Below are 25,904 nucleotides of genomic sequence, written 5' to 3'. Positions count from 1 at the left end.
CACGTAAGAAGGTGCTGACCAATATCAGGACTTGGTAGAGGAGTTTGGAACCTTTGAGCAACTATAGCCAGGAGCATCCAGAGGCTTTCAGAGGACAGAGAGCAGTGAAGAGTCAGAAAGGGAAACAGAGGAAGCCACTGGAGCCCTGAGCCCACAGACTAACCTCAACTTGTGGTCACGGTTGACTGTTGTTACATTAAAACCCAGGAATCCATATCAGAAGCGGCTCTATGCCTCCCTCGTGCCAACTAGGAATTTCTTTGGTGGTTGTTCTTTTTCTAGGGAAGGTGGCCACTGCACCGAACAGTGCACTAAAGGACAATCAGGCTTGTCCATCTCTGTAACTTTCAACCCTAACTTCCCTTTAGAAATTGCACAATGCTATGTTGAAATGGGCTCAACTGCTAGTTAGGACCTACACAAGCTGGCTCTTGGGTTGGGTGCCCAACTCCATTCTGCAGCGACATTTGGCCCGATGCTAAAAAGGCTTCACTGGTCCCACATGAGAGATTGCTGGCAGCTTTGCACCTCAGATTTTATCAAGGAACAAAGGAGCAGGTGGAAAGCCCCACATTCCCTGGTTCTATGCTTCCCCCCTCTTGACCATGCCTGGATCATGTTGGGATATCTCATGCCTCTAGTTTGTTTGTTTTTATCTATGGATTGATGTGGGCAGTCATCATGCCTTGTTTCCATAGAGACGTCTGCAGCCATGATGTTTTTTTTCCAACATTGATTCTCACCTGCTGTGGGTATGTGGTTGTCAGCTTGACTAATCTGGGAATTAACTAAAAAACCCATGCATCTAGGCGCACACTTGTGAGGAACGTTGAGTTAATTGGATCATTCACGGTGGGTAGACCCACCTTCAATCCAGACCACTTGAGGTCAGAAGACCCACCCTAAATCTGGGCCACGCCTTCTCATGGCAACCTGTATAAAGGATGAAGAAGAAAGTTGGGTTTGCTCTTTGCTTGCTTGCCTTCATTCTCACTGGCAAATACACACATCCTGCTGTGAGGCATTTTTTCACTGGAATTATAGTTTACTTCTATGAGATCCTGACGTATACTGAGTATCAGCAGAGCCTGGAATTTAGGATCTATATTGGTTTTCTGTCTATTTCAACAACACATACAAAGAATTACACAGAAGACATATGTGTATGCAAACTAAGGCATATTATTTACAATCTACTTTTTGAATTTTGAAAAAAAATCTTTATTTAAAAAATTCAGATAATGCCCAGACTTAACATTTTCATAAAGATATTAGTTTGATTGGTTTGGTCATGTTTTCTTTATTCAGTTTATGGAGCAAAAGTATAAAACCCCAGGAAGGCAGTGCTGTTGAAAGATGTAACTACTTGTAATTGTCCAGATGGCTTGGCCCTCATGAATATTGCTTTGAAAATCAAGTTCAGCCTGGCGAGGTGGTACACACCTTTAATTCCAGCTCTCTGGAGGCAGAGGCAGGAGGATCTCTGTTTTCAAGGCCGGCTTGACTCACTACACAAAGTGAGTTCCAGGACAGCCAGGGCTGTTAACACAGAGAAACCCTATCTCAAAAAAACAAAAACAAAAAGAAAAGTTCAGCTTAATCACTTAATTGGAGGTAAATGCGATCGTGTCCAATGCTGGGATAATTTATTCTGCCCTTGGCTGCAGGTTATACTTTTGTGGCTGGAAGAAATGCTCTTCGAGGGCACTGACTAGCTCATCTAGTTCCCTTTTCAGCTGCTCCAGGTCACTGAAAAATAAAAGGTGGGGGGAGAATTCAGATTAATGGATTATTCCAATGTCAAACAAGCACACAGATTTGCTCTTTTTTGAGACAGTCTCACTAAGTAACTATGCATACCAGGCTGGCCTCACACTCACAGAGACTCATCTGCTTCTGCCTTCCAAAGGCTTAGAGGCCTGTATTAGCATCTTGGTTTTGAGACGGGATCCTATTATGTATCCCAGGCTCTGTTTGAAATCCCAATAATCCTCCTACCCCAGCCTCCTGAGTGCTGGGATTAAAGATTATAAGTATGAGCCACAGCTTCCAAGTAAAATTAGACATTTAAAACATATAGAAGTGTATTTTACAGATTAATTTTTAATATGCACAAGTGTATATGTAAGCTGGAGTGACCTGGAGTGAGTCACCAAGGAAAGAATTAGGGCCCTCTGCAAGAGCGGCTCACATATCAGTCACTGAGCTGTCTCTCTAGGTCCCTGCAAACTGTATTTTAAAATGCTCCCTTCGTGGACCTAGTGAGACTGAAACTAAACTTCAAGACAGTGGAATTCAGAAAAGAACGGGACTCCACGAACTTTAGTGTGGGAACGCATTTGTTGACTTTGGGCGGAAAATCCCAGGAGGCCATATGATATGTATTCTTTTCCCTAAAGGTTTTTCAATTCAAGGTTTTCACAATAAATAAAATTACTCTTCGCTCTTCTTCTAGAAACGTTAAAGAACCACAATTTTAGCCCTAGCATCCCCAGGGATCTATACTGTCTGTATCTAACAACACAGAGGAAACATTCCTGATTTTCCTCGTGCTTTGTGGGCCCCTGGTCTCCCTTACTCCTGGGGTGCATGGGGTGCATTGGCGGGGACAGTTTGTTATTTGTTAACTAAGCTTCCTGTGTGTTTCCGTGCTATCCCTGCCCCACCTGGTGATTTAGCTGCAGGCAATCTTCTCCATTGTTAACTAAGCTTCCTGTGTGTTTATTTCCCACCTCCCTGTGTGGTGAGATCTTTGTGCTGCAGTTAGGTAGAAAAGGGCTTCCCCAAGTCTGAATAAATATCGAATGACCCTGGTCTCTGTGTCTTGTGTTCAATCTCCAGGCCCTTGCCCGGACTCGCATTCGGTACAGCTGCGCGCGAACTGTACCGAGGGTGTAACACCAAAACCAGGTGTTACAGTACTTCAATCCTGCTCAACTTGGACCACAGCTCTGTGAAGTCCTTAGTCTTCCTGGAAGACTGTTCATGATACTGTTTGTCCTCGGGTCACAGACATCAAGTTGCCTTCAGAGAAAGGGCGCAGACAGAAGCCTCTTCATGGTACAAGAAACAGTAACTACAAATCTTTCTATCAAATACTATAAAACTTGTGTTTAACAAGGAATTCAAATCTGTTCACTCCCCCTCCATCACTTTATAAAACCTTTCTGCAAATTTTTTGTTGTTGTTGTTTTTTTTTTTTTTTTTTTTGTTTTTCAAGACAGGGTTTCTCTGTGGCTTTGGAGCCTGTCCTGGAACTAGCTCTGTAGACCAGGCTGGTCTCGAACTCACAGAGATCCGCCTGCCTCTGCCTCCCGAGTGCTGGGATTAAAGGTGTGGGCCACCATCGCCCCGGCTTTTCTGCAAATATTTTAATGCCCCACCCCACGCAGTAGAACTCTTGTTTATACGAAGACCTACTGCATTCCCTACTTAGCGAATTAAGCAGCAGGCCCTTTCCTCTTTCCTTCATCTCCTTTGTGTCCATTCCTTTAAAACTAGCGGACTCCAGCCGAGGGGAAGAAGACAGTCACACTTCCCGTCTCCCTGTGCTTGCTCTTCTGAATGCGCCCTCATGATCAGGGTTAAATTTGCCCTGGCATTCTCTTTAGTTGGGGTAGTGGTCTTTTTCTTTGTTCAAATCTAACAGGGTTTCTCTGTGTAGCTCTGTGGCCTGTCCTGGAAGTCGCTCTGTAGACCAGGCTGGCCTCAAACTCACAGAGATCCGCCTGCCTCTGCCTCCCGAGTGCTGGACTTAAAAGTCTTGCGCCACCACTGCCCTGCACAAAATTATCTCTTAAGTAGCAGGACCTAGATTTGAAAATCTTTTTTGATTGTAACCAATTCATAGGTTAGATAATTCTATTAATAAATAAAATGCATGGCACAAAGTCTATTAATATTTAAGCTTATCTTAGTTATGTTTTTATTGCTGTTGCATGTCAGTAGGCTGATGTTTCCTTGAGCTGTGATATTATGCCCAACCTAGAGCCCAATGTCCCCATTTATAAAGGTCTGAAATGAAGTCAACTCTGAAAAGGGGCATGGAAGCCCAAATAGCACGGAGCTTTACATGTTAAACAGCATTATTACTATATTGCCTGCCTCTTTCTAAAATTTTTTAAATTGATTTTATTTTTTCAAGTTTTGATTTTTTTAAGACAGACTTTCTCTGTGTATCCCTGGCTATCCTGGAATTTCCTCTGTAGATCAGGATAGCCTTAAACTCAATCAGATCCACCTACCTACCTCTGCCTTCTGAGTGCTGGGATTATTAAGAGTGTGCGCCACCACGACAGCTAATTTTTATTTTTTAATTCTTAAAGTAGTCTTTAGTAACATAGTATCGCCACAGTTTCTGACTAAGCTGCACATCTCAGGACTCAGAGGCACGGCGCCACCACCCACATCATACCTGTTGCCAGGGGGAGCACACAGCTCTGCATAGTACTTGATTTTGGGCTCCGTCCCGCTGGTACGCATGGTCGCCACGCCTCCATTGGCGAAGGTAAAGGTGATCATTTGGCTGCTCTTACTGGTAGGAAGAACCTAGAGATTAATTCGTACACGTCACACAGTTAGACAGTAACCAGCTGCTCTGACCCGGTGAATCCGTCCCAAATAAGCAAGAAAATTAATACCAGATGCATACATTCGCTACAAGGACATTCCTTAGAAAGTCAGAGAATACAATCCTAGTGGTGTGTGAACATTCAGTAACTTCACAAACTGGCTTTCTACTTCCATAAATTTAGTAGCAGTTATGAAGGTTTTGTTCAAATTGAAACACATTATTTCAGCTTAATAATGTACTACACAAAATTGGATCATAACTCAATGCTGTAAATTGGAATTTTGTCAAAATAAAAGATTCATAAGGAGCTTTTTTTTGCTTTGTTTTTTATACAAAACTCTGACAGATGTATTTACAGTTGTTAACTTCAGAACATTACTAAAGTGAACAGTTTTTGTGTTTTCACAGGCATAAACACAAGGGCAAAGAGGAACAAAGACGGTGACACTTGATGCGGAGGTCACTCAACCATGGAAGACAGGAAGCAGACAATGACTTAGAAATGGTGTGATGAAACATGTGACTGTGGGGTCCCAGTACCTGAGGGTGGAGACAGAAGCAGGAAAGGAGACTGTGCTCTGCACAGTCCAGCTGGGCTGATATCTGAGAGGTACCAGATATGCCAAGGGTTGGTGTGAGGCAGGAATAAAACATAGAAACAGGGTTGAAGAGAAGCTACCAGATGCTTAAAGATATTCCCTGCTAGCTCTTCTCTGCCTGCAAGGAATGAGTTCTCTGGCATTTGAATCAAAAAGGTTCAGAAACTAGGACCACCAGGTACCATGGAGTGTACGGTCTGAAGGGACACACTGAGTGACACATCCCAGACCTGCCCCTAGCCACACCTCTAGGGCCTTGACAAGTCAATCCCTTAGGAAACCAGTTAGGGTTAGGCTCTGGACCAGCACAATAGCTCCATGTCTTGCTACTTAAGATCCCTAAAGCCCATTAGGTCATTTGTCATGCACACACAAAACTTACAACCAATTAATTATGTAAAGGATACTGAGAGACCCTTAGGGAAAGACAGTGGGTAAGTAAGTCCAAAACTAATAGGAAAAACAAAAACTAAACAAAAGCCATTTTAAAAAAATGTTTAAAAAAAAAAACAAAAAAATGGAAAAATTCAAGGCTATATTGATGAAAAATACTTAATTTTTTAAAAGAATCTTTAGAAAGGTACAGTAAACAAAAACAATAATAGGATACCATTATGGGAAAAACTTAGAATAAGAATTGAAATTAACAGTTAACAGGAACACTAAAAGTTAAAAGCTGAGAAAATCCCTCAAAAAAGGAGTAGAGTGGGACAAGAAGAAACAAAGAAGGAAAGGTAACAGTCCCGGAGAGCCAGCATCTACCTAGGAACTCTTTAAGAAACCAGTCAACCACCACCCTTCCTTGATATATCACCAAGAAAACTGAGACCTAAAAAAATGATGCCCATAGACCAAAGGACCCACTGTGACAGCTGACTTGATTAGATTGAGAGGAGACTAGGAAAGCTATAGAGCACACTCTGGGTGTGTCTGTGAGGGCATTTCCAGATAAGGTTGGATCAAAAGGACTCTGACCTAATCAATGGTTTAATGCACTGATAATGCAGCATTTTAGTAGTGTCCTGAGAAGGCCTGGAACTGCGGAAGATGGGGACTGTAATGGTCTGTCCTGTCCCTTTAAGAGACAAGTCCTGCCCACTCCCTCCCTGGTCTGCCTAAGCAAGTGGATCTTCCTTCCTGAGACCTCTCTCTTTTCTGCCTCTCTCACAAGATGTAGCTTTTCCTTTCCTCTCCCCAACCTGCTCTCTGTTTCTCTTCCACTCTCTCTCTGCCTCTCTCTCTCTCCTTGTCCCCTTTCTTCCTCCCTCTTCCCTTTCCCCTTCCCTTCCATAACTCACTAAATAAATATCCAACCTCACTCTGCATAGTGCACCTATCTGTCTCTGTTTCTCAGCTGCTGAAGTTCTGTGTGGCTCCCTGCCTGGGACCTGTTGCCCCTAGTGGCCCATAGGCCCCTTGGGGAATGGCACCATTTTATTTTTACCATTACAGGGACCAAGGAAGTGGGTCTTGGGAGCCCACCTTTGAAGGTTTAACTTGGCCCTGACTCCTTGCTTTAGCTTTCCTGCATCTTGTCTGTAACAAGCAAAGTGACCAGCTTCCTTCTACCGTGCCCCTCTCTGTCAGATTTCTACACTGCCACGAGCCTCAGAACAGTGGAGCCACACGACCACTGACAGAAACAGTGAGTCCCCAAACCTTTCAGCATTGAAATTGATTCTCCTGGGTATTTTGCTGCAGTACCAAAAAGTCTGACAGATCTAAAAGTGACCACAACTCTCCCTGAACAGAGAGAAATGCTAGCCAACACACAAAGTTTACAACATTGAGTTCAGAGGACATGTTCTCATTGAGGGAAGAAGTTGTAAAGAAATGATGAGTATGGCGCTAATGTCCTTTAGGGCATCACACATTGACTCCGTTCTTCACTAAATAGATGAGCAGATGCTGAACGCAGTGCCTGGACACCCAGCAATAATGGAGCAAGGCTTTCGAACTCTGAGTCTGCGGAAGTGTGAGAGCAAAAAGCAAAATATGTTCAGACCTAACAGTCTCTCTAAAATTACTACTGCCACCCCAGGAAGCAATTAGATGTGGTGTAGGACAATGAATACAGGAAGATGCCAGAAGGTCAGCAGTGAGGGTCTCAACCTTGGCAAACAGCACTCTGAGAATGACAGCTGTGCATACAATCCAGAGGACAGCGGGCATGGGCGACATGGAAGGCTGGGGGGCATGGCCAATGGACTCAGACTGAAGCCCACACAACAGCTGAGACCTAAGAGCCGTGGAAAATGCCATGGGGAGACTTTTGGGAGGACTAGTGACAGGGGCATAGAAATCTAGACAAAGAAAACAATTACCAGTTATAGGAAATGCAGCATTTTATGGACAGTAGGAAGCCCTGTGAAGAATATACTGAACAGGTTTGGTAATGACTAGCCACTGTAGTCGAGGCTCAGATGTAACTCATGAGGACAGGCAGGGGCTACCGAATGTCGGAAGTGTAGGCATGGATTCTTTATCTCCGTGAGAGAGAAAAAGTTCTGTGGCAAACGTCAGGAGAAACAACCGAGAGGAAGGTTGGTTAGTTGTCTCGGTGTGGCAATACACTGTCCTGCTTCACCATAATCCTTCTAACGTAATCTATCTCTTATAAATATACTGTGTTCCTAGGAAAATTTCAAAGCAAAACAGAAAAAGGTAAAAGTCAGGGAAGACGTCTAATAGCTCAGCAAGCTATTCCTGCTCTTCTCCTAACCTGGGTACAGCCAGCCCCTGCGCTTCTGCTACCTCTGGCTCTAGAGAGATCCCAAGGCAAGCATGGGCTTTACAGTGAGTAGGCCACCTGCAGTCAGAGAAGGCCAGATTCTCAGAAAACAAGTGGCTCTCCCAGAGTGGACCAGTATCTAGAATATTTTTCTTTTTTATTTTTATTGAGCTCTACATTTTTCTCTGCTCCCCTACCTGCCTCTCCTCTCCCCTTCATCCTTCTCCCAAGGTCCCCATGCTCCCAATTTACTCAGGAGATCTTGTCTTTTTCTACTTCCCATGTAGATTAGATCTATGTATGTTTCTCTTAGGATCCTCATTGTTGTCTAGGTTCTCTGGGATTGTGATTTGTAGGCTGGTTTTCTTTGTTTTATGTTTAAAAACTACCTATGAGTGAGTACATGTGTTAATTGTCTTTCTGTATCTGGGTTACCTTACTTAAAATTATTTTTTCTAGCTCCATCTATTTTCTTGCAAAATTCAAGCTGTTGTTATTTTTTTCTTCTGTGTAATACTGCATTGTGTAAATGTACCACATTTTCCTTATCCATTCTTTGGTCGAAGGGCATTGAACCTTATTAGGTGTGCAAATTCTTTGTCCTCATCTCAGGCCTACTCAATGAGAAACTCCAGAGTGGCCTTCAACACCGTTCATGACCTAGCCCAGGCTGGCCTCAGACTCAGACTTCTGATGTTCCTGTCTTGATCCGCCACGTGTAGGGGTTTAAAGATGTACCGGTATGTGCCATCATACCAGCTAGTAGTCACACACCCTCCACGTGACTCAGACACTCTCTGGAGTGGCGTGTGCTGAGTGAGTTAGAGGGAAAGCTAGCTGATCCAGAGTCCAAAGTCTCATGTCACCTGGACCTTCCCCAGTTATCTCTGCCCTTCTGGGTTACAATTTCCTTGAAAGAATGACTTTGGATGCCATTTATCACCAGATTACTTGTGAGGTTACTTGCAATTTTAGCCCATAATTCCTAGTTTTCCCACATAGCTTATTTTATTTTATTTATTCTTTTTTCTAGGCTAGGAGTCTAACCTGGGCCTTGTGCATGCTAAGCGAGCAGTCTACCCCTGAGCTGCACAGCACCGGCTCTAATTTCCTAGTGCCTCAAGTCAGCTTCAGCCTGCCACGTGAATAAATGAATCTGTTCCAACAGTAGAAATGGTAAACAAAACAAATTAGTTGATCAAAGTAAACAACATGACTTACAGCTTTTTTATCAGGCTGACTGTCATCATAGCCCGTTGTAAGGTCCCTGATAGCAGAGATTTCAAACCTGCCACATGTTTTGGGATAATTATTCTTCCCATCATAGTTTCTCAGGTTTCCGAATAATTTTTGAATGGTGCCTTGATCGTGGCAAATAAAATAGGAAGCTTTGGTAATGTGATAGCCATACCTGTAAGAGGAAAAAAAAAAATCTCACAAACTTAAGCAAAATGAGCCACAAAAATTTCTGTAGACTGTTTGCAAGATATGTACCAGCTAGCACATTCTAAAATAAGTGAAACAGGTAGCCCTAGATAACTTCAAAAGAATAATCTAACATTAAAAAAAAAAAGGCTCAAAATGGCAAAATGGTTCAGTGGGTAAAGGCACTTGCTGCCAAGCCTGATGACCTGAGCTGACCCTCAGACATACGTGGTAGCAGGAGAGAAACTGCTGCTCTCAGTTGTCCTCTGACCTCCATGTGTGTTTGGTAGCATGTGTGCACCCACCCACATACATATACACAAAAGAGATAATTGTTAAAAAAAAAAGTAAAAGGAAAGGAGCTGGAGACATCTCAGTGATTAAGAACATCAGCTGCTCCCCCAGAGGACTCGGGTTCAGTTCTCAGCACCCTCATGGTAGTTCCTACCCACCCACAACACCAATCTCAGGGGATCCGATGACCTTTTTCTGGCCTCTGTGGGCACCAGGCACTTACATGGTGCATAGACTCAGGCAGTCAAAACACCCACATACATAAAACAGAAGTGAATAAATTTAAAAGGAAAATGACAGAGGTCCAGGGTAGGAGAGATAGCTCAGTTCATGACGCTGACTCAGTCCCAAGCATGAGGACCTGAGTAATCCCCAGAATCCTAATAAAATAAAGGTGGGCATGGAGGTGCATGCTTGTGGTCCCGGCACTCGGGAGACAGAGACAGGCAGAGACAGATCCCGGGGACCTGATGGCCAGCCAGCCACGCCTTCTTGTCAAACTCCAGGCTAAGGCAGAACAGTTATCAATCAGATGGTCACGGCCGAGGAACGAAAGGCGAGATTGTTCCCTGAATGACAGGCACACACAGTGAGACTATGAATCAGTACTCTACTGTAGACCAGTCTGCTTAGGAAAGTTACGACTTTATTATGGAAGCATTGTGCTGCACGGGTTACTGTTTGTGCCACCCGAGCAGCTTCTGTGCCACACTGGCACATTCCATCCTGGCTACAATATCAATGCCTTTAATCTTTGTATGACGCTGACTACTTAAAGTCACACTTTTCAATCAAGCCATTCGTGCAATGTTCTCACGAGTTAGAACTCGCGCAACCACAAGCGGCCATTACTAGTTAGTGGTGACCCATTAAACGGAAGAGGTGACCTTGATTTTCGTAAGAGACAGAACACGTCACCAGAATTAGTGTACTTGAAATACAACCATCATTCCTTCAACAGTCCACAGACCGGTGGATCTCACCTGTGGGTCATGACTCCTTTGGGGGTTGCCTACGAGATATCCTGCATATCAGATATTTATATTATGATCCAAAACAGTAGCAAAATTATAGTTATGAAGTAGCAATGAAATGATTTTATGATGGGGGTGACAGCGTTGGGAAGGTTGGGAACCACCGCCATAGACACTTACTCTATATAGATGGCCTTGAGCTGCTGAGACAAAGACAAATTCTTGGTTGCTAGAAAGCTTGCCAGCTCTGCACTTAGGACAGCTGCACTGACACCATCCTTGTCCAGAACAAAGGGACAGCACATATATCCTGCAGACAAAGCGGTAGACACACAGCTCTGGAGTGGATTCTCTGACAGCACCTGAACAGGCTGCGTTGAGGGCAAGCCTGCTGGCTATTCCATGTTAGGGGCTAGTCTGGCACACACATGTGTTCTTCATTTAGGTGTTGGAGAATCTAGATACAAATGCTATCGTGTCTGCTTCATACACAGAAGGTCCTGGGTTTGAGCCCCCAGCGCACCAGAGCGTGATCAGCTTACACTGGACTAAGAGTGGTGATGTACGCTAGCTCTTCAGAGACAGAGGCAGTAGGTCAGGAGTTCAAGGGTATCCTCGGCTACAGAGTTTGAGGCCAGTCTGGGTTACATAAGATCCTGTCTCAAAAACCAAACAAACAGAAGCAAAACAATGTAGCTCAGTGTCTTGAACTCAGCGGTCTTGAGCAATCTGTGTGAACCTCATTATTACTTCTTACCGATAGCTTCTTCGAAGGCAAACAGGACCGTCTTCCCCTGGTCTATTAGCTGTTTGGCTCTGTTTCCCATCCACTTGAAGCCAGTCAATGTTTCCTAAAGGGATAACCCAAAAGAAAAGAAAAAAAAATGTTTGGTGCTGGGGATGCAGCTCAATTGGCAGAGTGCTTGCCCCAGTTCCACAGACACTGGGAGTCACGGTGCGGTGCGTGCCTATAATCCTAGCAATGGGCAGGTGGAGGCAGGGGGATCAGAGGTTCAAGGTCATCCTTGGTTATATATGAAGTTTAAGGCCAGTCTGGGCTATATGAAACCTTGTCTCAAAATATAAAAGAAAAAATGAAAAGAAAGGAAAAACATTGTTTTAGGAAACATGGAAGTCAAAGTCACCTTACCTCGAAATGAAAGCCCTCCTTCAAGGCAATGGCCCTCAAGATCTTGGAAGAGACAGTGCTGGACAACATGTATGTGTCTTTAAGGGTGCTTCGATCTGGGTTCTTTTCTCTCCAAGACGTGAAGAGCCACCATCCCAGCAGGGCCCCCAACTCATTGCCAGAGAACACTCTCCACTCACCACTGCAAGGAAACAGGGCCTATGTCTTAGCAACCTCCAGGGAGGCCCAGAAGTCCCTGGAGCTAGGCAAACGAAGCTCGGAATACTTTCTGTACACCTGTTCCGGTCTTTAAATTACTGGGCTGAAATGGACCTGCCACATCACAAACACCTAGCAGCTTCCATGGTATTAGCCAAGGATGGTTGGATTTCCATCTTTGACAAAGTCTATAGTTTGAACATCTGTCTGTTCCCCCTAAACTCAAAACTGCCTTGAAGGTCCCGTGCCTTATCAGATTCACTGGCAGAAAGTGAACTGCAAAACTAGCACCCTAAAAAGGACCTTGCCTTATCAGGCATGGAGACCTTCACATACTAAATTCAATTCCAACATGAGGGGGGCACAAAGAGTCATTTCAGTTCCCAGCGTGCACGGGACTGCTTTGCCCTATGTCGTGATCCCCTGCCCGCAGGCTCAGCAAACCGTCCTGCTAGAGGAATCCACCAGAGGTTCTGCAGTAGAAACAAATATAATCACCTGCAAAACTCAACCTTCCCAGAAACATATTATTATTGGCTCTCTGTGTATTTTTCTGGTTTATTTTTGTTGTTATTGTTGTTTTGTTTTGTTTTTTTTTCCGAGACAAGGTTTCACTGGAGCTTTGGAGCCTGTCCTGGAACTAGCTCTTGTAGACCAGGCTGGCCTGGAACTTACAGAGATTCACCTGCCTCCCCCCCCCCCCACACACACCAGTACTGGGATTAAAGTCGTGCGCCACCACCGCCAGGCCTCTATGCATTTTTCATGACACACATAAACAAAGGTAATTTCACCTGTCTTGCTTTTCTGCCACAGCAAGTCTGTCGGCATCTGGGTCATTGGCTAAGATAATTTTGGCCTTGATTTTGTCAGCCAAGGCTAAAGATAAAGTCTGAAAACAAGTGCAGAAAATAAAAATTACTTAAGGAACACAGAACACACCTTAGTCTTTATGTGCATGGTCTCATGAGCTATAAAGGGCTTGCCCCAAAATTAGGGCTGCAGGATTTTGTTGTTGTTGTTTTTTTTCTTTTCTGCCTTTTTGTTTTCTGCTTTTTTTTTTTCTTTCCTGGAGCTGGTTTTGCTTAGTCAGATTTTATTTTATCTTCCTAAGTTGGAGATCCGATGATGAGAGTTCCAATGTACAGCCCATCCCTGCCCTGTGACCGCACAGAACTGTGGCAGCCTTGTGATTGGACTGGAATTTGTAGGCACTGTGTGTGTCTGGTCACACAAGGCAGACCAAACCAACTCTCTCAGTATCATCTAACCTTTCAGAATGGTGTGTGAACCATACTGTAAATAATGTTCTCTAACAATAAATACTAAAATTAAAAATTAAAAACCCCATCTCTGTTCTATTAGTATGCATTCTTGGCAATAAAGAAACTATCAATTAAAATTTAATTTAATTTGAGCTGGAAAGATGGCTCTGCAATTAAGAGCACTGGCTGCTCTCCCAGAGGTCCCAGGTTCAATTCCCAGCATCCACACGGCAGCTGACAACTGTCTGTAACTCCAGCTCCTCAGGGATCCAACACCCTCATACAGACATACAAGTAGTAAAACACCAATTTACATAAAATACAAATAAATATTTCTTTAAAATTTAAAGAATACTTTAGATTTTAGCTCTGTGTCCTCTTGTAAGATGTCAAGTTTGAAAATTCCTTTAAGAAATTAATGTCGGGGAGGAGGTAGAAATTTTTAATTAAAAAAAAAAGAAATTAATGTCCATCTGATAAACATATTTCCAGAGATATAACTCATTTTTCAGCACATTAAAAACTCACAAAAACATAATGGATTTGATAACTGTTTTAGAACGATGGTTCTCAACCTTCCTTACCCGTGGCGCTTGAATACAGTATTCATGCTATCGTGACCCCCAATTATAAGATTATTTCCATTGCTACTTCATAACTGTAATTTTGCTACTGATATGAATCATAATGCAAATATCTGTGTTCTAAAGTTCTTAGGCCCCTGTGAAAGGGGTCTCGACCCACAGGTTGAGAACCACTGGCTTAGGGTATAAAAGGTAGAGCCATTATTTAATAAAAGTAGGTTACCAAGACACCTTTACCCTCCTCAGGATTTGGGTATTTGACAGTTGGAAACTCAGGATCTGGATCTTTCTGCTGGGGGACAGCTTCAGGAGGAGTGAGGTCAAAGGCCTTGAACGCCAGCTGCACAAACTCATGACCCACGCCATGGACAGAGGTGTGCACAAACTTCACTTTGCTCTCCTTGTTCACACTCCTGGAGTAGGACAAAATGGAAAACGACAAGGGATATAAGCAAGGCTCTCAAGGGGAGGGCTGGGCGCCTTAGTAAGATGGAATCTCTCATATATGCTTATGGCACAGCTGTAACCTTTCAGAGCTACCTAAGCTATGTACTCTGTACAGAATGAAAAAGGACCAATAACTTGAAAGATTCAGTATCACAAAATGCAAATGCAATAGTTCAAATGGCAGAATTTTTCCCTTATAAAATCTGGGTATAGAGTCTTAAAGCGTAAATAAAACCCAGAAACCAAAAATTAACAGACAACCAAATATTAATAAAATTGTTAAGGTTTCAATAAAAAGTTTCAAAAGTAACAAGAGGAAAGTAGATACTAGAAATAAACAAGACCTTTTTTCTAAATAAATAAAGAAGACAACAGACAAACAAATAGAAAAGACAAATATACATCAAGTAAACATGAAAAAGGTTTTCATATTTAAGGGATGTAAGTGAAAAGGAGATACTGCTCTCATCTAACAAATGGGGGGATATGATAAATTGATAAGACTGAGCACTGGGTCAAACATGGGTCTTATGTTATTACCACAGGCTGTAGGTGTGGGTGCCAACTGCTCTATTGTTCTTGGAGGGCAATTTGCTGATCACCTTCAACTTTGAAAATGCATATGCATCTATTAAACATACACACACACACACACACACACACACACACACACACACACGTACGCACGCTTGTATCCATACAAGCATATATAGACACTGGCACAAATATGTAAGTTTACAGCATTTCAAATTGTGGCCCATGGGCTCGCCACTCGCTTTTGTAAATAAAGCCACCTTAGAGCGGCTTCTTTGACTGGTCACCTAGGCTGTTAGCATACTAGAATAGCAATTCTGAGGGGCAAAGACAGGCTGCATGCATCTGGCAAGGTCATGAGGATTGTTATCAGTTCTTTTAAGAAAAGGGGGCCCCTCCTGCTGGCCCTTGCATATATAGCTACAGCGTATGCACCAAGAAAGGGGAACAAAACTAAAACCAAACATAGAATCCGGCTGAAACACATTAGCTCAGGTGAACTCGCGGTCCAGTTACCTGTGAAAACAGTATTTTTTAAGGTCTTTAAAGTAGTCATTACTGATGGAAGTGCTGGGGTTGTGAAGCAGGGGGCTGCTGTCAATCAAAGAGTCGTCCCAAGCCTGTGGCCAGGGCTCTAGGTTTTCTTCAATAGCTTGAGAAATGCCTCGATCGTGTGGAGAGATGATCTGGGCTCCATTGTCCCAGTAGACCTAGAGGAGCCAGGAATGCATTTAGCAGGCGCAGGGTGCAGAGTACCCACTTCCAAACAGCAAAAGGGGTGGGGGTGCCTTATAAGAGCACCGTGTGAAGAGAGAGCAGAGCCGCGGGCGGGGGGTACCTTATAGCCGTTGTCCTGCTTCGGATTGTGGGAGGCAGTGATCATGATCCCGGCACAGAGCTTCAGATGTGACACTGTGTAGGGCTGGACAGGGCAGGAGACAGTGCTCAGCAAAGATTAGAGAAGGGAAATGCCTAGTATACATGGTTTGGGCCCACTCATCCCCCTTTATTACCCTGATATCATTACACACCACTCAGCATCCTGTGTGCCATCAAGTAACACGTGGTATCCCCCTCATCTGTGGCTTTGCTCTGTTCTGTCTCAGTCACTCGAGGTCCAGGAAGAGCCTTAACTCTTTTAGCAGGGCCCACACCCACATAACCTCATGCCAGGATACTGCTACAACCGTTCTATTTTATTATTAGTTACTGCTGTTAGTCCTTTATACCCTTAATTAAACATTCATTGGAATGAACTGTAGACTTCAAGCTGCGTAAACCTTTATATTATCTGCAGCTTCCGCTACCATGGACTACTCTGCCTGAGGCTAAGGGGAGATTACTAAAGTCTCATAACTATAACTGGCTGCCCAAAGTTCCAGAATGTTCATAATATTCATTCTCACAAAACAGGGAACTATTTCCCAGGTCCCCTCCTGTCTTCTTCTTAGAGTTAGAAAACTCTCTGAAGACAAAGATGGGCCACACCTCCAGTCTGCATTCAATCAAAGCTTTTGCTCAGGAAGGAAGCTGAAGCACTGTCTACTCTCTGTACCCATTCCCCTTCCCTCCTTTTTCTTACTCACTAAGGAAAAAGCTGAGACCAGGAGTGTGTACTCAGCTTCTTCATCTCTCACTCCAGGGTTAACATCTAGCCCTGACATTTCAACTCAGTTCCCACCCTTACAAGACAACGTGCCAAAATGGCGGAAGGGTCTTGGCTCATTCTATGCTTGGCTATCAATGAGATTTCTACATAGGAAACCTCAGATTTGAACCATCCGATCCTCTCTATCTTCTACCATAACTTTCTCCTTGGAGTTATGTTACACTCCTTGGGGGTTTGACCTGGTACAGAAAAATGGCAGAACGAGCCAGGAGGTGTGGTGACTTATGTCTGAAATTCCAGCACCTAGAAGAATCACTGTACATTCAAAGTCAGCCTAGCCTACATTCAGGGTTAATCAGAGTTACATAGCATGACCCTGTATCAAAGAAAGTGCTAGAATCTCTCTACGATTCGCAAGACAGTCATTCAGTTCTCATATAGTATGCTAGCTTCTGACACTTAGATTGCATAGAATACAATATTCCTCTCTCCGCCCAGCCATATTGCTCCTGTTTCAACCTCCATGGTGCTGGAATTAAAGGCATGTTATCCCAAGTGCTGGGATCACCTCTGTGTGAGCTCTGTTCTCTTTTAGACAGATTCAATTTTGTGTAGCCCAGGGTCACCTTGAACTAACAGAGATCTGTCTACTTCTGTCTCCCACGTCCTGGGCTTTAAAGATGTGTGCCATCACTGCCTGATCTGTATGGCTGACTAGTATCTTCTGGTCTTCAGACAAGCTTTATTTATTAAAACACAAATAATATACCACTGTACACCAACTTGCTCAAAGACACAGTAATATAATGTTTGAGAGAAGCAGACTCAGATTTAGACCCAAGAGATTCCCTAATTGTGATAATTGCAGTGAAGAACTACCTCTAGTTAAAAAAAAAAAAATGAGCACTTTGCTAATTTGCCAAAAGATCCATTGAATTTGTGGTGGTTTGAAAGAAAACGGCCATTGAATGGATTGGAACTTTTAGGAGGTGTTGCCTTATTGGATCTTGTTAGAGTAAGTGTGAAGGTTTTTTAAGGTCTCATATATGCTCAAGCCACGCCCAGTATCTCAGTTCACTTCCTGTTGCTCATCAGTCAAGATGCAAGAACAGCTCTTTTTCTAGCATTATGTCTGCCTGAATGCTGCCTTGCTTCGCGCCATGACAATAAACTAAACCTCTGAACTGGAAGTGAGCCACCACAGTTAAATGTTTCCCTAACCCTAACATTTAACTAACCCTGAGTTGCCGTGGTCATAGTGTCTCTTCACAGCAATAGAAATCAGAACTAAGACAGAAGTTTAACAAAATAAAATGGTATCTTGCCTTTCCTTTGGTGCCGGAGCTCGAACCCAGGCCCCTGCCTGGGCTACCACTGAGCTCTAGCCGCAACCCTTATTAGACTTTGAGAAAACCAATTCGGAAGGAAAAGCTACACACAGACGCAGATTATGAGGATGTGGGTGAAACTGCCCTAGAGAGAGAGGAGTTGGCCCAGCATGCATCAGGTAATTGTCACCAAAACAGCCGAGCCCAGCAGCACCAAGGCCCATAAAACTTAGCAGAGTCTCACTCTGGGTCCCGTGACAAGAAGCTGGAAAGGTTACTTACCACAAATGGGGTGGGGGTTATATCAGAGAAGAGATGCACAGGGACCCCCTGGCTGATAAATGCAGTCGCAGCCAGTCGGGCAAACCTAGGAATGAAGAAACAGGAGAGTCGGGGTCAGGACTGCGGGCGGTAGGGAGGAACAAGAAACAAGCGTGCTGGGCTGGAAGCCCGGGCTTCACTTGCGCATGCGTGCTAGGCAAGCACTCTAAGCGCACTGCAGCCTTTGCCCCTGCCACTGCGCCCTAAGATTGCACACGGTAGGGAAGAGAAGGAAGATGTTTTTCTAATGTGTACATTGGTACCCAAAGCTGAGGACTGCTGGGGTCCTCTTATGCCACCCTCTGTTAAGGATGACGGCCTCACAGGTCACCTTGTCACATGTCCAAGGCCACGGAGCACGTACCCAGGCCTGCATTAAAGTCTGCCAACACTATCTCAGCCTAGCTCAGTGGTTCTCGCTCGGGCTCATCTGTTCCTCACAAGGTTTCTGATGTAGAGGCACGGCCAGTAGTTGTGCTGGAGAGAGGGCATGTGCTATCAACAGTTAATGGAAATTAATGGGTAGTGGCCAGAGGTGCCACCAAACACCTTGCAATGCACGAGACAGGCCCCACAACAAAGAACGGTCCAGGCGCTGTCACACCAAGCCTGGGGGTGGGGGATGGGGTGACTGTAATCCTGCAGCTCTAGGAGATGGAGACAGGGGAATCACAAATTCAGTACCAGTAAGCTGTACGGTGAGATCTAGTCTCCAAATTGAAAAGATTTTTAAAAAAAAAAGTGCATGAGAAATTGTACACAGGTTTTTACCAAACCATATGCCGTGTTGTGTAGGTGATTTGTGCACCTTTGGGTTTTGGAATTGAGCTTGTCTTAGAACCAGCCTTAGTGGATATTGAGGGCCAATTTTAAATGCTTTCTATGGCATTTGGGGGATTCAAATCCTAAATACCCAATCAACATTCAAAAACCTGCCGCCATTACTGTCTCACTATCTTGGCCATCATCTGCCCACAGCAAACAGGACTCCCTCTGGGCTGGGACCGTCACAAAGCTTCAGCCTGAGCAGGATGTGTGCTCAAGAAAGGAAGAGGCCTTGAAGCTTCGAACAGCAGGGAAGAATTACATGGGAGCAAATTAGAGTCAATTTAGACAGTTTCTTTCCTTTGGGTAAATATTACCCTTTAAACACCCAAATAACTTCATTTTCTTAACTTAAATAGAAAAGCAAAAATTTTAAAGCTACTAGCAGATCTGACCCCATCATTTTTGGTTTTTGAGACAAGGTTCTCTCTCTCTGTAGCCCTGGCTGTCTTAGAACTTGCTATGCAGACCAAGCTGGCCTTGAACTCACTGAAATCCTCTCACCTCTGCCTCCTGAGTGCTGGGTTAAAGGCCCAGCCTAAACCATCTTTTTTTAATAGTTAAGCAATTATTATGGATTTAAAGTCAAGTTATTTAAAAAGAAAAATCAAAGGGTTGGAGAGATGGTTCAGTGGTTAAGAATCTATACTTTTTTGTGTGTTGTTGTTTTGTTTTGTTTTTGAGACAGGGTTTCTCTGTGTAACAGCCCTAGCTAGCCTTGGATCTAGCTCTACAGACCAGGGTAGCTTTAAACTCAGAAATCCATCTGTCTTCGCCTCTGAGTGCTGGGATTAAAGGCGTGCACCACCATGTCCAGCTATCCCTACTGTCTTACAGAGGTTTGTAAATGCCTGTAACTCCAGCTCCAGGGATCTAATGTCCTTGCCTCTGTGAGCACCTGCACCCACATGCACACACATATCCACATCATTAAAAAAAGTTTTTAAAAAGTCAAATTACTAAAATGGTGATTAAAAATAAAAGTACAAAAGAAAATATTTAAAAAAAAAAAGTCCTTTTCCGAAAAATGTCTCTGGCCCCATCCCCAAAGGGCTGCAAAAACCTAAATACCTTTTGCTGCTGCCTCCACTGGCTGGGTGAGCTCTGGCATCGAAGCTGATCACCACGCCCCTCTGCTTCAGGTCACTGAACTGCTTTTCCAGGTACCTGCAAAAGCCCTGAAAATAGCCCAGGGATTAAAAGCACATATTTCATAGATATGCTAAAAAAAATCATTCCAAAATTGTATTTTTACCACATCATTCATATGTTGTGGGGAGCAGTGCTTACACAGACTGATCAGTAAGATGAAAAGGTTCTTTTTTTCTTCTGTCTAAGTCGGATGCTGTGGCGAGCAGCTAGAATCAACTATCCCCAGGTTCAGACCGGCTTTACTCAGAATCTCCATCGTCTCGATGGAGACACGGAGATGACCAAGAGCAAGGCTAGTGTCAGACCCACAGAGCCCCACAACATGACTTATGCCCAGGTCCGGTGAGAGGTGGCTCAGCGTCAGGTATTATTAAGTCTATGCTCTGGGGGCCAGAAAATGGACTTGCACCCCACTGTGTCCCCGCTGAGTAAGAGATACGTTCCTCAGTCTTTCGACGCCTCAGTTCCCACCTCTATAAGTAGTAACAGCAATAATATGCACCATATAGGACCTTTGTATGACTTAAATAAACTAAAAACACGCGAAGTGGGGCTCATTAGTTACGCGCTTGCCTTGTAAACCTGAGGACCTGAGTTCAATTCCCAGAGGCCAAGTTTAACAAGACAGTAGACACGGTGGGACATGCCTGCAAATCCAGGACTGACTGGGGAGGCAAAGGTAGCTCCTAGATCTCGGGGCTCCCTGGCCAGCCACTCTAGCCTCCTTGGAGAGTTCTAGCCCAGTTAGAGATTATCTCAAAAGAAAAGGTGGATAGTGCCTGAGAAATGACACCCAAGGTTATCTTTTTGTCCCCACACACACACAGTCTAGCATACATTGCATGCTATGGATAATACTATAAGCATTTTGCTTAGCGCGTTACTTGAATCATCATTTCCTCCAAAGAGCTTACTCCTTGCTTCCTCTACAGCACCAGCCTAGAGTTAGCAGGCATTTCAGACATTCGTCTTTGCTCTGTGCTTCTTCTTTTTTTTTTTTTTTTTTTTTTTTTTTTTTTGGTTTTTCGAGACAGGGTTTCGCTGTGGCTTTGGAGCCTGTCCTGGAACTAGCTCTGTAGACCAGGCTGGTCTCGAACTCACAGAGATCCGCCTGCCTCTGCCTCCCGAGTGCTGGGATTAAAGGCGTGCGCCACCATCGCCCGGCTTCTTCTTTGCTCTGAGATGTTAAGTTTGAGCAGTGGTTCTCAACGCATGGCGTGAGGCCGTGGGAAAACACATATTTTGAATGGTCCTAGGAACTCCCAACCATATGTTTATTTTCATTGCTACTTCATAACTGTAACTTTGCTACTGAGGAGTGTTGCAGTTCCTAAGACCATTAGAAATATGTGTTTTCTGATGGTCAGGACCCACGGATTGAGAACCCATTGAGTTGGACAAACCCAATATGTTTTATATGATTTTGCCAATTAACTGATGAAAATCTGTTGATCTGCTTGTTTCTAATACTGAATATTCCAGCTCTAAAGGAGGCCCTGGAATCAGTCTGGCCACACAAATCAAACCCACCCAGTCTGGGGCTATCACTACCTGCCCCAAGCTGATGGAATACCTCACTCCTGTGACGCTGACCTTCACTGCTGACAATGTGGCAGGAATAAGCCACAAGGGAGTCTGTGTTAGTCATATCAATTGACCCTGCCTGACAATCAGCAGGTGTTCAATAAATGTGTTACACGGCTGGCTGGGTGGATAAAAGGTGGATAGAAAGCTGCTGAATTTTTAAACAAGGACTGCACAAGCCTCATTTCAGAGATTAAATAGTGGGAACGTTCTCAACTTTGTCAGATCCAAAAACATATCCATAATCAAAACAAATCAAACCTATCAGGTACATCAGGAGATACCAGCAACGACAAAATCATGGTACCTGTGTGGTCTGGATGATGGTCAAGTCATTCATTCGAGAAATCCCCGCTCCCATAGGAGCCCGAAGGCCAGCTGTCCCAAACTCCATCCGCGCTCCAAAGCATTTCTGTAGCTCCTCTTTATTACCCTCAGCGATGAGCTGTTTCACTGACTCCAAAGTCAAGGGATTCTGAAAGACAAACATGGATGTATTAGGCACAGCTTGGTTAAAAGAAGGACAGAAAACCTGCAAAGTTGGCCACCCTCCTCAACACACACGCGCGCGCACACACACACACACACACACAGGTAATTCTAACCTCTAGGCAAAACCTGAATATATACAGGCTTTTGCGTTTTTTGATGTTTTGAGAGTATGATTTATTATTTTCTTTCCTACTTTGGTAAGCAGTTTTAGAGAACACGAACAAGGTGCTGTTTTAGAATAGACATTTAGAGCCAGATGGTGGCGGTGCCTGTCTTTAATCCCAGCACTCGGGAGGCAGAGACAGGCAGAGCTCTGTGAGTTTGAGGCCAGGCTGGTCAATAAAAGCTAGTTCCAGTACAGGTTCCAAAGCTACAGAAAAACCCTGTCTCAAAAAACAAACAAAAACAAAAACAAAAAATTAGTAGGGAGACCCCAGACCCATCACTTACAAACCCGTGCTTGTGAAGGCTATGGAGTTTCTTGAGTACTTAGTGTTTCCATCTGTAAAAGGGGAACCAGCTAGACCCTCTCTTGCACAATTTGCAATGTCAGTCAATTTAACTAAACCCTTACTTTTGTGGGGTTTTGTAGTTGTGTTTTTTTTTTTTTATAAAGTATTTCCTTTGTATTTAGTCAAGTTTCAATGACTCTTAAGTCAGGCCAATAACAGTCAATGACTTTTAGTAGTATTTTATACTACAGAGATTGAGTGGCTTGCTTAACTGCACGATAAACATCAGCCCAGTGCCTATTCTATTACATTAATTGCACATAGACAGGAATCTGAAACATTTAAATCCACCATACATGGCCTTGCTTTCTTTGGGTAAGAACTGCAGGAGATGTTAAGATTTGAGAGCTAGAGTGATTACCCAACTCCACATGAACTTCTAAATTGAAAGCTAAGGACTACTGGAGTAAGCAGTCCTGGCTTCCAGGTGTCAGCTACTCAATGAACACTGGACAAGATAAGGCCCCATAATTAAACTTTGAGATTGGTTGCAATAAAACCTTGCCTTCCTGGTGTCAAGCCTATGCTTCCAAATTGTTCCGGATTCAACAGGAACCTGGGCCAACCTTTTGATTAAAGACAGTAGATCCCAATCACAGAGAACAATCTTACCCATTAAACTGCCTGGTGCCCCCAAGGAAAAGCTCAGAGCTGGTACACAAAAGGAGCTCAACAAACACAGGCTGAGTGGGTGAGAAAACACAGGCTTCCTGGCCACACCCAGTATCCAGGGCTTCCAAGGTGGATTTCAAAAGTCCTAATTGACCTGGGCTATCTAGAAAAGACTCAGCAGCCCGAGAGAACAAATCAGGGAGATAATGCAAAGTGGAGAGGGCAGCAGAGATAAGGTCAGACCTGGGAGTGATGGAAACTGGCAAGGGAGGGAAGCACACGGCAGGGGACACGGTGTCGGGTGCCTTGGCACCTTGGCACTGTGGGTGGGTCAGCAGCTTCAGCACTCTCGGCTGGTGGGCGTGTCTCTGAAAAAAATGAATGGGACCTTCCCAGAGAGGCACAGGTCTCCAGTTATAGAAACAGAGAGGGACTAAAGTCAGCTGTCAGTGAAGTACGTGCAAGACAAGCTCTAAGACCCAAGCTTGCACCAACAAGCCTAGCCAAGCAGAGTTCATCTATCTGTAAGACTAATGGCTACAGGCAATGGATGCGCAGAGTGGGCTGCTCAGTCAGTTAAGCCAAGGTGGGGAGTGGCTGAGGAATCTACCTGATGCCGACCTCTGACCTCTGCATGAATATGCGCACATACACACAGACACATTTATACACCACACACACGCGCACATGCACACACACGCACATGCACACACACCGCCTGACTGGGAAAGGAACATTGAAACACCTCCAAAGGAGAAAAGGACAGTTTCCCTCCAGTTCTACCCATGGAGGTACCAATCCTAGACAGATCCCATATTCTGGAGTAACTACATTTTCTGGTTTTCTTTTATGGAGGTTGATGACTAAGTCTGAGTCTCAACTTGTTGAGATTGAGAAGGGCCGAGGAAAGCAATGCCGCTCGCTTCTGGGGTGTCTGTGAAGTAGCTTCCAAAGGTAATTAGACCATGGGCTCTGACAGAATCAGAAGGTCACTCCTTTGTTGGGTTCAAAACATGGTGGAATTATGGGGAGGTGACAGAAGGTAAAAACTGGGGGCCAGCTGGAGGATAGAGGTTACTGGGGCTTGTTGCTAGGCAATATATTTTGCTGGGGCCTCCTCCTGCATCCTCTCTACTTCCCAGGCACCATGACATGAGGTGCTCTGTTCCACCTCTCCACGTGTGAGCAAAGTGGTCCTTTCCCCTCTGCTTTGGTCAGGTGGCACAATAGCCCAGAACAGAACAGTACTTCCTTAACCCGGGCGCCAGGAGAATCTATACCAATCAAGCTACTAAGTTATCACACCAGTCAAGTTACTAAGTTATCAGATATGGAAACAGTTTCCTTCCCTTAAGCATCCCGGGGTTAACTTTCCAGGAAAAGAGAAAAAGAAAAACCTCCCTCAAGGAGTTGGCACTGGCACCCAGGAAAAAAAGGGTGGGCGGACACAGGTGTGTGTGTGGGGGGGGGATGGCCTCTCTGAGACTCTCACCCTCTGCCAGTCAACAAATGCTTCAGGGACCTACTATGTACAGGCACGGTAGACACGGGAGGTAGCAGGAACACACAGCACAGGCTACATATTTTCAGGGGCCCGTGGAAAATTAAAAGGAAGGGCTCCATGTTTAATAACAGAGAATCTGAAAGCAGTGCTTTTAACTACGACTTAGGCCCTACCCCCCAGGCATTGGTTCTGTCTACCTGTGCGGGTCTCACTTCCTGAAGTCAACCCTGGATGGACACCAACAGACATGAAACGAACAAACCTGTAAGGGGTTGCTGGTTTTGTTTCTTCCAATCCCAGTAAGAGCCAGGAAGGAAAAGACCGGGCTGTTTAGAGAAAGTGTACGAGAGAAATAAGTTGCACTTCAGAGACGAGGAAGACCTCGTTTAAGTTCACACAGGAATAACAACAAAAGAAACAAGGTCCATTGAACACAGGAAAGAGGAATATTATGGGGAAATACGAAAGCACAGGTCGGAAAGAACTTGTAGAGGGCAGAGGAAGTGATGTCCAGAGCTGGCCACCTAACTGTTTCAGCCATAAGACAGTTTACAGCAGAAAGGTGCAGCTGGGACAAAGTGTAACCTGTGTCACCTTCCCAGGGAAGGAAGTGAATGTCCTCTAGGAAACTCATATCACCCCGGGCCACCAGAGACCCGTTAGCAAGCATGCGGTCGGGGAGGGTGCTCTAGACGGTGGAGGGATCCGGGTCCCGGGAAAGGCTAGACAGAGCGGATTCTGGACGGATGAGGATGCGCAGCCCGTCACAGAACCCCAGAAACCCTTTCATGCCCGGACTACCCCGGCTCCAGTCCCGCTATGTTCACCCCGCCCCAGTTCGCTCCTCTATCCGGTTTAGCAGCCAAGCGGGCCACACAACTGCCCCCGTCCCGCAACAGCCTTTTCCGAAAAGACTCGGTGCCGCGGAGCAGGGGGGGGGGGGGGGAGGAAGGAAGCTGGGCCCGGCGCCCCTCGGGTCAAACCGCCGCGTCCGGGAACCCAGGAGCCCGCGATCGGCCCTCACCCGGTCCCAGCGCAGCCACTGCGCGGTCTCCTGGTCCATTCGCGCGTCCATGCCCGAGTCACTGACTCCCGGAGTTGGTGTCTGTGTCGCCGCTGCCGCCGCCGCCATCCCGCCGCAGCCACAACCGGGTGTAGGAGGCTGGGTCACCCTTCCGGCAGGGCGGGGAG

At 44.9% G+C, this 25,904-nt stretch overlaps 1 protein-coding gene across 1 annotated transcript; it reads right to left on the bottom strand.

Annotated features, from left to right (window-relative positions):
• Positions 1–1,197: 1,197 nt before the first annotated feature.
• Pgm2 (phosphoglucomutase 2) lies at positions 1,198–25,904 on the bottom strand. Its single transcript, XM_050149910.1, has 14 exons — positions 25,738–25,904; positions 21,901–22,068; positions 19,929–20,035; positions 17,994–18,078; positions 15,613–15,696; positions 15,291–15,484; positions 14,017–14,206; positions 12,739–12,836; positions 11,747–11,927; positions 11,354–11,447; positions 10,777–10,906; positions 9,125–9,314; positions 4,415–4,548; positions 1,198–1,749 (listed from the first exon to the last, which is right to left on the bottom strand). The coding sequence occupies exons 1-14, from the start codon at positions 25,843–25,845 to the stop codon at positions 1,647–1,649; spliced, it is 1,866 nt and encodes a 621-aa protein (XP_050005867.1). The 5' UTR covers positions 25,846–25,904; the 3' UTR covers positions 1,198–1,646.

This window comes from Alexandromys fortis, unplaced genomic scaffold, assembly GCF_014885135.2.
Source record: "Alexandromys fortis isolate MF-2015 unplaced genomic scaffold, M_Fortis_MF-2015_v1.1 scaffold_0, whole genome shotgun sequence".
Classification (NCBI taxonomy): Eukaryota; Metazoa; Chordata; class Mammalia; order Rodentia; family Cricetidae; genus Alexandromys; species Alexandromys fortis.
This window is presented reverse-complemented; position numbering and strand designations above follow the sequence as displayed.